The 13131-nt window shown below is 41.1% G+C and overlaps 1 protein-coding gene across 4 annotated transcripts in view; it reads right to left on the bottom strand.

Annotated features, from left to right (window-relative positions):
• slc8a3 (solute carrier family 8 member 3) overlaps positions 1-13131 on the bottom strand; it is a 136992-nt gene that overhangs the window by 38042 nt on the left and 85819 nt on the right. For all 4 annotated transcript variants that reach the window (XM_085392521.1, XM_085392517.1, XM_085392520.1 and 1 more), the window contains exon 3: positions 9205-9311. In XM_085392521.1, the coding sequence (XP_085248647.1) occupies positions 9205-9311 (107 nt within the window). The remainder of the gene's footprint in view (positions 1-9204; positions 9312-13131) is intronic.

The raw sequence follows: 13131 nt of genomic DNA, 5'->3' as shown, positions 1-13131 counted from the left end.
ATGAACCCAAGCACGACAGCAAAATTACAACAGAGTGGGTGAAAAATAAAAGAATCTAGGTGTGTAATGGCACAGTCACAAGTCCAGATCCCCAAAGACTGGAATACTGTGGTGATGATGTGAGATACTGATAAGCCAAGTTACTGTAAAGCTGATTTTAAGTGAATGCTGCTAAAGATGGTTCTGTAAGTTCTTGAATTCTTGAGGTGTACTCAGTTTTTCACAAGACTGCATAAAATCTACCTTTCTGTTCTTTCTACCTTGCTGCTAAAGCTTTCATTCCTGTGAAGAAAACTTGAAAAACATCTGATTATAAGCAGCACTCCACAACAGAAACCGCGCCAGGTTCAATAGTGATGTCTCCAAACGCGACTTACTGCTTTCTATCAGATGTATTTTACTGCTTTGGCCTGGATTGCTGCTAATTTAATTAACGTCAACAATCCAAAGATTTGTTACTTTATATAATTTTAAATAAGATTCCATCATTTTTGAATGTTACAAGGGACATTCAAGTGAGTTTCACTTGAGTTTAATAGTTTAATGCTGCATATTTATCTGGTTTACGCACATAAAAAATGGCAGAATTAACAATTAATACTACTTAAATCAAATGTAACATATGCCAAAAAAAGGCAAACATTTGTGCCAAATCAACGACAACAACATAGCTTTGTTGCATATTACAATATGTGTGTTTTAGGTGAACATCCATTCTTTATTATTCTACAGAAGCCCTGGCCTAACGTCTCCACACATGTCTGACATGAATATCGACATGCCTGAAATAAAACTCAGTGGACTGGGAAGTGACAAGTCCTAATTCTGCAGCTTGTGTTGTAGCCGCGTAAGTGGACTGGCTGGACTGGCCACCTCACCAAAGGTGCTAATGGTATTGACCACTTCATTGTGAGTTAGGGAAGGGCATTGCTAGAGCTGGCAGTAAACAACTCCAGACTGACAGGTCAGGGTGACTGTTGGCTTGATTGCTTTCATTACTCAAACACTGTCCAAAGTCTGACCCAGCATCAGCGCCCAGCTTCAGCACCCCCAAAAATGAATCAAAGCACCCCCAAAGATTTCTTACTTTTTTGACAATATTTGCTGTTTGTGTGACACACTGCTAAAAATATAAAAAAGCATACAGTACTTTGTTGAGACATAACATTTTAGTATAGATACCCCCCCCCCCCCAAAAGCTGCATTTAACCTTCAGTTACTCTTTATATAGTTAGGTAGGAGTCAGACCATGTTTCTTTTTAGCTGAAAAACATTACACCAGGTAACCTGGGTGTAAAAAAAACAAAACAAAAAAACAAAACAAAAAAAAACTTTTCCGGCGATGTTTGCTACCCTACAATCTGTCCTACACTGTAGTAAAATCAGCGACATTTGACCATCCTGTTGCTCCCATTGAAATGTATACAGCCTATTTAAAACCTAAAACTTAAAATTGTCCGTAGCCTACTGTTGTTACCACTGTCCTGTTTTAAGGACAGTGGTAACTAACTAGCTAACTAACTAGCTAACTGACCGAATGCCCATTAACCTTAGAACTCCTGTTGTGTGTGTGTTTTGGGGCCACCCTGGGGCGCACACATGTCAGTGCGCCCCAGGGTGGCTGTGGCTACAATGTAGCTTGCCATCACCAGTGTGTGAATGTGTGTGTGAATGGGTGAATGACTGGATGTGTAAAGCTCTTTGGGGTCCTTAGGGACTAGTAAAGCGCTATACAAATACAGGCCATTTACCATTTTTTTTTGTACAGAGAGACAGCCAGTTCTGTTGGCTTCATCGGGTGAGGGCCTCCAGCTCGCACTGGAACGGTTCGCAGCCGAGTGTGAAGCAGCGGGAATGAGGATCAGCACCTCCAAATCTGAGGCCATGGTTCTCAGCCGGAAAAGGGTGGAGTGCCCACTCCGGGTCGGGGATGAGTTCCTGCCCCAAGTGGAGGAGTTCAAGTATCTCGGGGTCTTGTTCGCGAGTGATGGGAGAAGGGAGCCGGAGATCGACAGACAGATTGGGGCTGCAGCTGCAGTGATGCAGACGCTGCACCGGTCCGTCGTGGTGAAGAGGGAGCTGAGTGTAAAAGCGAAGCTCTCAATTTACCGGTCGATCTACGTCCCTACCCTCACCTATGGCGACGACCTGTGGGTAGTGACCGAAAGAACGAGATCGCGGATACAAGCGGCAGAAATGAGCTTCCTCCGAAGGGTGGCTGGCCTCTCCCTTAGAGATAGGGTGAGAAGTTCGGCCATCCGGGAGGGGCCGAACGAAAGGAGCCAGCTGAGGTGGTTCGGGCATCTGACAAGGATGCCCCCTGGGCGCCTCCTGGGTGAGGTGTTCCAGGCATATCCCACAGGACCCGGGGGCAGACCCAGGACACACTGGAGAGATTATATCTCTCGGCTGGCCTGGGAACGCCTTGGTGTTCCCCCGGATAAGCTGGAGGAGGTGGCTGGGGAGAGGGAGGTCTGGGCCTCTTTGCTTAGGCTGCTGCCCCCGCGACCCGGCCTCGGATAAAGCGGATGAAGATGGATGGATGGAGACAGCCAGGTTCATAATGGATATAAGGGAGTTTTTGGTTTTTTTTTTAAAAAAAGGAGCCACATTCAGGTAAAAGTGTAAAATCAAATGATCCGTCAATCAAGAATAATGTTGGATCAGTGTTTCAATATTTTTTTATATTGAATTTATATTGAATATTTTATATTTCTTTATACTTTTATTAGATGTTCATGTGGTTTGGTTATTTTCCTTTTGGTTGAAAGTAAACTGAGAGAGGACTTTTTGTTAGTGATCTTAATAGTATTTTTTTCATATTAATGTAATTTTTCATCTAATTGAATACAATCTATTTGTGTATGATTGTCAGTCCAAAGAGGAAGAGGAGAAAGAGGTGAATGTGAGGAGAAAGTACAAGGTCAGGAAGAACCAGGTAAGAAAACAGACAGGGAACAGTGACAGGCAAAACAGAAACTATTAAACTGACAAAGAGAAAAAACCTTATTTTACTCATACAGTCTGGAAGTTGTGTTCTCCCTATATTAAAGCTGCTATACAGAATCTGCAAAACAAACTGGTTTGAAACATTTTTGACCCTCTTTAACAACATTCCAACATAACATTATAATTGATCACGGAGATTAAAATTAATAATATATTTTTATGTGGTTCAGCCACAACTCTACTAAAACCTCAGCTAGTAATAGGTAGGCCAACTTTTGAACCATCCAGTTGTCTGTATGACTGCCGCTGTCACGGTCCTGGGTCGGATTGACCCAGCATTTTGAGTTTTTTTATGTCTTGGTTTATTTTTGAATTATGGATTGTTCTTTATGTTTCTCTGGTGCTTTGTTGGGTTTTATGACGAATCTGTGTTTCAGTTATTTTGGTGTGTTTTTGCATTATGGATTGTTTTCTTATTCTCTTGTAGGGCTTGTGGTGGTGATGATGATTATTAGTTTCATGTTTCTGTTTATCCGTGTTTAAGGATTTGTTGTTGCATGTATTGTTTGAGTTGCATGTGTTATATTCTGTCTGCGTCTTTGTTTAGTGGTTTCTTATTTTCTGTTTTATTGTGAAGGTCTGTCTCATGTGAGTGTGTTCAGTTCTACTGCTCCCCCTGTCTCGTTAGTCCAATTTCTCCCAGCTGTGTCTCCCTCCTGTTGCCCATTCCCTGATTACCACCCTGTGTATATTAGCCCTGTGTTTTCCTGCGCTCAGTGTCGCGTCGTACCCTCAGATCCTGCCTGTGTGTTCCAGTTAGTGGTTTCATGTTTGGTTTCTGTTCTGTTTTGTTTGGTGCCAGCAATAAAGCTGAGGTTTTCAGTTACATTTCCATCTCTGAGTCCTGCACTTGGATCCACACCTCCACCTGCCCGCACACAGAGCCCTGACAGCCGCAGTACGTGCGCCACATTTGCGCGCTATCAGAAAGTGCCAAACGGTGCCCTGGTGGAGTGAGGAGCTGTAAGGAGAAGTAGAGTGCTCTGTTTATATTCTAAAAATGTTTTAAGCTAGCTTGTTTCAGAGATTCTGTACAGCAGAATGTGCACACATACTTTTTACAGTGTGTACCACCTGATAAAAATGTCAAGCTCTCCTAAGTACCACTATGAAAGAATGAAACCCATAAATCTTACAGCACAAAATTAGTATTATTAAATTAGTAAAATTAGTGTCTGCAGTAAATATTTTTATTTGTAATAATTTATTCTGTTTTGGGAGTGTTTTTTATGTATCTGTATTATATTATACATAAACATTAAAAGAGAATCTCTGTCCAAAAAATGCACTCAGTTTACTTTTTACTCACTATGAGCATCATTCACTATTCTCCCCCAGTAATTAAGGTTAGGATATGTATTTTTTCTTTTTATTCCAATCCATTCTTCTTTGGCAGCATTTAAATAACCTTTATCAGATTTGATGGTTTTGTTACAAACTTTTCAAAAAAGTGTTTTGCTTTTCTTTCACAAATGTGGGGATTAAATTGTGTTAAAATGTACAAAACAGTGATGTCATGTTTTGAGACAAGGACCCAAGGACAGAGAGACTTGATGAATTTAAGAATCCTATGATTTATCTTGCCTGGCTGGGCAGCTCTCTGGGTGCGCAGCACCCCCAAAGCTCTAATCCTAGAATCGCCCCTGGCTGCAACAATGAGTGATGTCACTGTGAAGATCAAAAATCTAACAGTTGTTTTTTTGTGCTCCTAGTTTGATCATCATGGGAAGGAAAGAATAAAGAACTAAGAGCTAAGTTTGTTGTTGTTTGATGCAAAGGCTGCGAGGAAAATGGAGCAAGGCTGTTGCATATGAAAAAAAGGGCAACAAAACAAAGACTCTCATAGAATATTCATCAATTCTGCTCCTACACTACAGCTTTAATAAGGAGAAAAACAAACCCAATCAGCCCCACATCAGCGGTTATGAACAACAATATAATCGCTACATTATATATGAAAACGGAGAAATTATCATATCATCCATATCACTGTGATCCAGCAGCACCTACTATGGCAGCAGGAGAATAGTGTATATGTAACCTCTAAAACACTGGTGTGTGCTTTCTCTAATATCAAATCAAACAGATTTCATCAGCACGGGCACATTCATAAAAGATAATCGTGCACGGGAAATAAATAGAGAAAAGCTTTTTCATTACCTCCTCATCACATATAGATCAAACATTCATTACCCCGTGCATTTAAAAAAGTAAGTAGACAGAGCTCACATTACTCACTGTCAACACGGTCTGCACTTTCATTGTGTTTTTATCTTTCTAGTATCAGAATTAGTAACACTTTAATCAGTCTGGCAATAAGTATACACGAGTATGTTTAATAGAAAGAAATTGAAAGAAAAACATGCATTGAATATTTTATAATCTGCATACAGAAACCACTCAAAAGGTTTCACTTTCTTTCCCTTCAGCCTATGGCCCAACAAAGCAGCTGTTCTGATTTCTTTAGACTGAACCTGGCCATTGGCATGTGTCCTCCTCAGCTCCAGCCGTCATTATCCATCTTCATCTCTCCCTCCATCTGAGCAGATAGCTCGCTCTTCCTCCACTTCCTCTTCACCTATTCTGTCTGTAACAATCCTCACTTGTGTTCACTGCAGTGAACCCAGTAGTCCTGCAGTAGACCTCGACCGTTGGAAGCAATAAAAAACAAACGCACAAGTGATTTAAATTTTTTTTTTTTTTTGCATTAAAGCACCAGGAGGCACCTACTGCAAGGTCTAATCATATTTACAGCAATCTATCAAAATATATTTATTTCACCTGTCGATACAAATGCTTCCAAACGTCTTTACCTCCTTTTAAGCACCTGTCTCTTTAAGGTTTTTGGCTTTTTGTTTAATTTTACTCATGTTGGAAGAAATATTATACACTACTAAATATATTTTTGTGTTGTTTTATATACTAAATGCTAATTTGTGTGACTAATTAGTGAAATCTTGTTCAGATTTGATTTGATACTAATGAATGTATGTGTCACAGGTTTTATTGACAGCTTACGTGTGCATGTTGAAGCTTATTTTATTAAGAGAATATTCAAAAACTAAGAGTGGACGTAAAGGAAACGTTATACAGTAGATGCTTCACCAAAATTTTGCACTAACTGTTTGGGAATTACACATTGTTTTATACAGAGTCTCTATTTTCAGAGTCTTAAAATGAACTTGACAAGCTAACATAATTTTACATATAAGAACTCTTTTTAATCATCTTTGCATTCAGTGACTGCTCTGCCAGGCTTTTACTGCAGCCACTTTCAGCTCCTGTTTGTTTGTGGGTCTCTGTGCCTTCATTTTGTCTTCAGCATGACCTTTCCGTTTTTTGCCTTGAGAAACTCTTGGGTTACTATTACAGTATACTTTGGGCCATTATCCATTTGTACTGTGAAGCCCAATTAGTTTTGCAGCATTTAGCTGAATCTGAGCAGAGATTATATCCCTGTACACTTCAAAATTCACCCTACTGCTTCTATCAGTAGTCACATCATCGATGAACATTAGTGGCAGCCATACATGACAATGCCACAACACTGCTTCCACCATGTTTGAATAATCTTCACCTCATGAGCTGTTCCTTCCTGTTCTCTATGCTTTGGTTTTCCCATCATTTTGATACTGGTTACTCTTGGTTTCATCTTGACAAAGATTTATTTATTTATTTTCATAACTGTGCAGACTCTTTTCGATGCTTTCTGGCAACGTTTAATCTGGCCTTCTTGTTCTTGAGTGTAACCAGTGGTTTGGACCATGTAAACAGACACCCTGTTGTGTGTTTACAAGGCCAAAGATCATCTACCAATTGGCAAGTCCGTGGTTGGCTCCCTTCCTGCATGTGAGTTTGTGAATATTACATTAAAAGTGCTTATGCACAGAGAAAAGCACATAAGCGATTGAAGATTGTGGTAAAAAGTGCTTTGGTTGATCAAATAGAGCAGAAAGACATAATTAGGGATGGGTATCGTTTAGGTTTTATCCGATACCGGTGCCAAATCGGTACTTTTGAAATGGTGCCAGTGCTCAAACGGTGCTCAGACCGGTGCTTAAAGAATGGGGAACACAAAATTGGTCCAAAAACCTCTCATGTTCAGCTGTTTTTTGTAAAAAGATAACAATGTTAGCCTTTTCTGCAGCTATGGGGCATATATGGTATCACTCTTGGCTGGAAGCAGTGCCTAAACAATGGAAAAAACACAAACTTTGTCCAAAAACCTCTCATGTTTAGCTGTTTCCCACTTTTTCTTTGGTCATTTTAGCCTTTTTGGCCAGGGTGAAGGGAATATCTGCCATCAAACAAGAAGACAGCTGCATGTAGCTACGAAGGTGTTTGCTAGTTCACCTTACATGCATTAATGTAATAACGTGGTTAGCCTACTCAACGTAAATTACACACGAACAACATTTAGCTACTCACGCAGAAAAGAACGGCTGCTGCTGCCATCATCATCCGTCATCATTTCTGCTACACTGGCAGGGCTAGGGGCCAGGACTCTCCTCTTCGTGTTTTTGGGGGATGTTGCATAACAGGCAACCCACCCGCAGTAGATGCGCTCGGTGTGAGGTCTCGCAGCAAGCTATCAAATACGGCGCATTTCTGGGCTTTTAAAAAAACCGCTATGCGTCGCCAGCTGTTTCATCGGATTCTTGGTGTTACCTCCTTTGACAGTATCACAGTATCAGCTTAAAGCACTTGTTGCTGCTGAGTTTGCATATTTTGCTGTGAAGTACAGCCAGACTTTTGACCGCTTCGCCTTGGGCATTTTTAATCTGTAGCTCTGCTCTAAAAGAGCGTACCGTACCTGGGCCCGCCTACTATCCTCGGAAATGTAAAATGATTGGCTAGAAGTGTATCACAGCTCAGGAAAAAAAAAGCACCGAAATAAAGCACCGAAATGTGCGCTGCTTTTCGGTCTGGTTACTACCGTTTATGTCAGATGGCACCGGACACCGGTACCCATCCCTACATATAATTATAGTTTATTTTTACTATTACATTCACAATTGGGATAAGCTTAAAGGCAATCTTACAAATTTAAAACAAGATGCTTGACAGACAGCTTGCATGTGTGCGTATGGGGAAAAAACCCCTGCAACAACACAGAAATGGAATTTAAAAACAAGAAGCATCACAGAGCAGCGGCAGAGTGACGCGGCTGTCACTCATGGAGACCTGCGTAGTAGCTGCTCTTCATCATGACTCTGAGAACATGGGAAGCTGGCGCACAGACAGTGCTGCCAGACCCAATAACGTAAACATAATGAGCTGTAGTGTTTGGAGGGAACAGCCAAGTGTTAGTTTCTGCACCCTCCGCACCAGCTTGTGAGCTTCTCCCGTTGCCTGGCCTTGAGCATGGTTAGATAACACTGCATTAGATAACGGTGCACAAAACTTAAGAAAATGCCTGTTGGCTTCTTTCAGCACACATTATCAACAACAAAAGGCAACAAACAAAACTTATGACGAAAACTTGCTCTGATTTGGATTCTTTTATCTTACTTTTATTCTCTTATTCACCTTGTTGCAAAAAAAAAAAGTTATGCTTGTTATACAGGAGAAGAAATATAAGAAGCTAAGAGATGCACATGTCCTCATTATGAGATGCTATGATAAAAAACAATGTTTAAAGCTCACATAGTTTCAGGTAAACTATGAAATTCAAAGATTCCTGTGAGTTATTCTGTCTCACAGCAAAACAAAAACCGGCAACGTAATTTCACCAACAACGGCATGCTTGCATTTTTCACTCAAGCAAGAATATGGTTAAAAATAGCTACTAGTAAAACGTGTCTTTGCATAATAATGGCTACTTGCTCCTTTGAGAAGGTAAATGAAAGCAGCTCCTAGACTCCCTGTTCTCTTTTTATGCAGATGATGATGCTGTCTGGGGAGACTGTCATTACAATAGCGATGGTGTGATTTTGCAGCTGTTTTTATTTATTTATTTTTTTGAAAGAATAGCTGAGAATGGGCGTAAAATAAAAGGAGGGTGTCGTGAGGTGAATAGGGCGCCAATGTCGTAGAGTAGTGTAATGAAAGAGTAGGTGAAGCAAGAGGACAGATAAGCAGGGAGGCTATAAACAGTGAGATATAATACAATGACAATGTAAGAAGATAGCAAGAAGAAACTGAGGGAAAGAAGGGAAGTGGTTAAAAAATAAATAAATAGAGACAGTACTGCACCTTTTTGCAGACTCATGTCTACCATGCGAGGTTCGGCCAGCTCCAGGAAGAAGTTCTTGTTTTTCTCATACTCCTCATCATCAATTATTTTCACGTGAACAAATTTGCTGCAAGAGGGAGGAGGGGAGGAGGAAGGGGGGGGGGGGGGGGGCGTGAGAGAAAAAAGGACAGAAAAGGAGAGAGAGGGGAAAGAGAAGAAGAAAAAGGTTAATTTGTGATGGAGGGACACAGGAAGTGTGCTGTAAGTAGGATTAATAATCAGCATGGAAGAAAGGTTAGGAGGTGGAAGGTCAGCTTGCTTTGGACCAGCCTGTCTGTCAGCAGCTGGACATGACACACACACTGGTTTCAGTGAGCTCATTGGCTACAACGGGTGTCATGACAACCACATTTATCACGTCGCCAGACACAAGTGGAACGAGTACGAGGGAGGTGGGGGACGTTGAGAAGCACTCCACGGCAGGGCAGATAAAAAGAGCACAATGAACTGAAAACAGCAGCGTGTAATCACTCGGGTTGTAAAATGTGTAAACGAACATTTCGCAAGGGCAAGAAGGTGAATGAAGGATAAATGAAAAAAACTGCCACTACTACCTAAATTGATTTTTGCGGCTCAGTGTTTCAGTCAGAACCCCTTTAAACGAGATGGCCGGCTGGACACAGCGAGAGCTCGGCCACCTCTCGAGGCACAGACGTGGCAGAGGAAAGAGAGAAGCAGCTCGTTGCTGAGTTCACTGCTCCGGTTTGGGGAGAACACCCCTTTAATGAAGTGGAATGTCTGGAGGGCTCAGGCTCCTTCTCTGGAAAAGGACTGCTTGTGACTTCATCACACAGAAAAAGCTCAATATGGCACCTCAGCCCCAGCAGCGTTCTCACCACTGATCGCCCTAATTGATCTTTATAAAGAGTTATCGACAAGCACAGGCAATTAAGTGGTCAGTAGGTACCCAGATGCCTCAGTGACTTGCCATATCGCAGCATGAAGCTCCTCGAGGAAAAGCTCTGTTGGATTCAACGGGATTCACGAAAACAGCTCATCGCACATTGTCTGGTGCTGGAAAATATAAGCAAATTCAAGTCTTGCTGCATTCACTACATCAAGGCCTTGAAAGCATTCCCTGCAAGCACAGACAGGTCAACAATACTCAACGGCGACGCTGCCGCCCCTCAGATAAGGATGACACACTTCATTATGCGTCTGACATCATCACAGGAAGACGCTTTTCGTCTTGATCGGCCAAAAAACACAATTTTCCGCATGTTATTTAGGGAAAGTACTTGGAGAGCAGGGGTTCAGCTAGTAAGATAAGTAGCAGGGAAGCATTCATTATGGATAGCTGCTCATGTATCAAGTCAAAAAGCAGCTCCCTCTCCCAAAATCCCGCTGATGTACTTCCAGCACCATGACATGTAGTGCCGCTTGTGTCAGTCAAAGCACTGACACGCACAGAAGTCTGCCGCACAAACCAGCATGCTGCACACATGCCACGCATATAAAACTCCTAATCCGAGCATCTCGAGAGGAATGAAAATGCATAAGTAACCTTGCTGTAATGTATAGCCAAATTCCTGTCTCTGCCCGGGGTATTTTCTAGATCTGAATTTGAATTGCTGCGGGGTGTGAGCCTACAGTTTCAACCTGTTAGCACAAAGAAGATCCATGTTTGTCTTTCCCCCTCTCCTTTCACATTAGATCAGCAGGTGAGACGTCTCCAGTGCTGTGAAAAGCGCCTCAGTTGTCATCAGGACTGAAAGAAGAAAGACCTGGAGTCTGATGAGCAAGTGGAACACGGCAAACACACACACACACACACACGGCCTGGCTGCTGTAGGCAACGGTAATCTGGCCTGACATTCACAGCGAAGCTACAAATGCAGCCTCTCGATTAATCTAATCCCACATGCAAAAACCCCAAAACAGCTACATAGTTAATGACGCTGAGTAAAAATGAGCTACAGGACCCAGATTCCCAACTTTCTCTACGCACTTACTACAGTTTTCAAGCCAAGATGCTATCCTTGCTCTTAGATCCTTAGGTTAATTTAGAAATAGGCAACAAGTAATTAGACAAGTGAATTTTTTTATGCCTTAAACCTAAAAGAGTCACATTAGACACAATAATCTTAAAGTTATTGGATTTCTGCACTGCTTAAACCTAATATAGTAGAAAATCATCTGGAAAAAAAAATCATATTTAATTTTCCATGAGTTTGACCAACCTGACAAGGGACTGATGCCAATGAAAATGATCTTCTAATAATAAATGACCATATTAGTGTTATTGAATAACTTCTCAAAGAATGAGTCACATTTAGCAGGCAAATGAGTAAATGAGATCACAAAATTAATTTCTTTTTGTTTGTGTTGATAACAGAGTAAGCATCATGCTTTTGGAGCCTCTTCAACTGAAGTCAATAATAACCTTTCTGCATATTGGATACTACACTCCTGCAAACCCAATAGGCTCTGGTTTTAGGCTTTTAAAAATCTAGGCCAGGGGTCTCTAACTCCAGGCCTCGAAGGGCCAGTGTCCTGCAGTTTTTAGATGTGTCCTTGATCCAACACAGCTGATTCAAATGGCTAAATTCAAATGGCCTCAACATGTCTTGAAGTTCTCCAGAGGCCTGGTAATGAACTAATCATTTGATTCAGGTGTGGAGACCCAAAACCTGCAGGACACCGGCACTTGAGGCCTGGAGTTGGAGACCCCTGATCTAGGCAATGAAAGGAGATTTTATCCAATCACAAGCCTGTTTAGACAAGATCAGTACAAACCATAATATATCCTTCAGCATAAATTAGTACAAAGAGGAAAGAACATGAAGAAAGAAAGACTTTGTAGTGCGGTGGGTTAAGTAGCGGACTTTCACCTGGAAGAATGGGGTTCATTTCAGAACATGTGTTCATATGCCCAGGCTCGTCTGGTGGGAGTGTTTTATCTATGTTTTGGCCTATAGGATTGCTGCAACTTTTAAATGGCAAATGTTGAGGCTCATTGGTTGAGGCTCAAGAAGTAGCGCCCCCTGTATTAGAGTTTGCAGGGATGGTAATAGCATAGGACGAAGGTAAAGGGGCAGCTATGGACTATGGTTCACTCCTCTGCGAAGTTATACACTTTTCTCACCTGCTGGTTTAAAAAACTAAAAACGATTTGTTTTTTATTGTAAAAGACTGTGGTTTGGTTTTAAACACACACCTTCACATCAGTAATGCTTTATGTTGACAAGTTAGAAGTGACAGCCCTGTCTCACTAATGCCACAACCTAGTGTGTCACGCACCACCGCCAAAGGACACCTTGTGCGTAAGCGAGACACAGTGAGCAAGTGAGAAAAAGAAGAGGAAGGGTGAGAAGATAAGAGATAATAGAAAAGGAGTCCATACAATAAGTCCTTATTATAAGTTTGTATATGACTGGTGGCAAAAAAAGGAAAAGAAAATATCTGTGTCCTGCAGTGTTCCCTTTTTCTAATTTAGAGTAATATTCACACCCATGGCACACACTTCACAAAGCATCGCAATCATAACTGCCGACAGGCTAAATATAATCACGCACAAACCTATACAGTGCTTAACAAATTTATGTAAACATCTGTCGTTAAAACAAGACAACAAATGTTTTGGAAATCTGTCAAAAACTCAGTCATGTCCAGAGGGCCGGCTCAAAATTTGGTTATAACAACATTAATTCGGTTTTGTTATTTGCAAAATAAATACCATTATTTTTAGTTCTGAACAAGTCAGAAATGAATCATACATAACATTCAGCCACTAAAATGACTCACACAAACAATTAATTTTGGTAAGTAATTTGGCATTATAATAAAAAATAATAATAACACACTCGACTATTTTTATATGCATTTTTTGCAAAATGGTAAATTTGAAAATTCATGGATAGCATTAAAAATGTCATTCAGATTAAAAG

This window comes from Rhamphochromis longiceps, linkage group LG19, assembly GCF_057381845.1.
Source record: "Rhamphochromis longiceps isolate RC_006_pf linkage group LG19, R_longiceps_female_GT1.1, whole genome shotgun sequence".
Classification (NCBI taxonomy): domain Eukaryota; kingdom Metazoa; phylum Chordata; class Actinopteri; order Cichliformes; family Cichlidae; genus Rhamphochromis; species Rhamphochromis longiceps.
The sequence above is the reverse complement of the archived record's forward strand: the minus strand, read 5'-3'. Positions and strand labels throughout refer to the sequence as shown.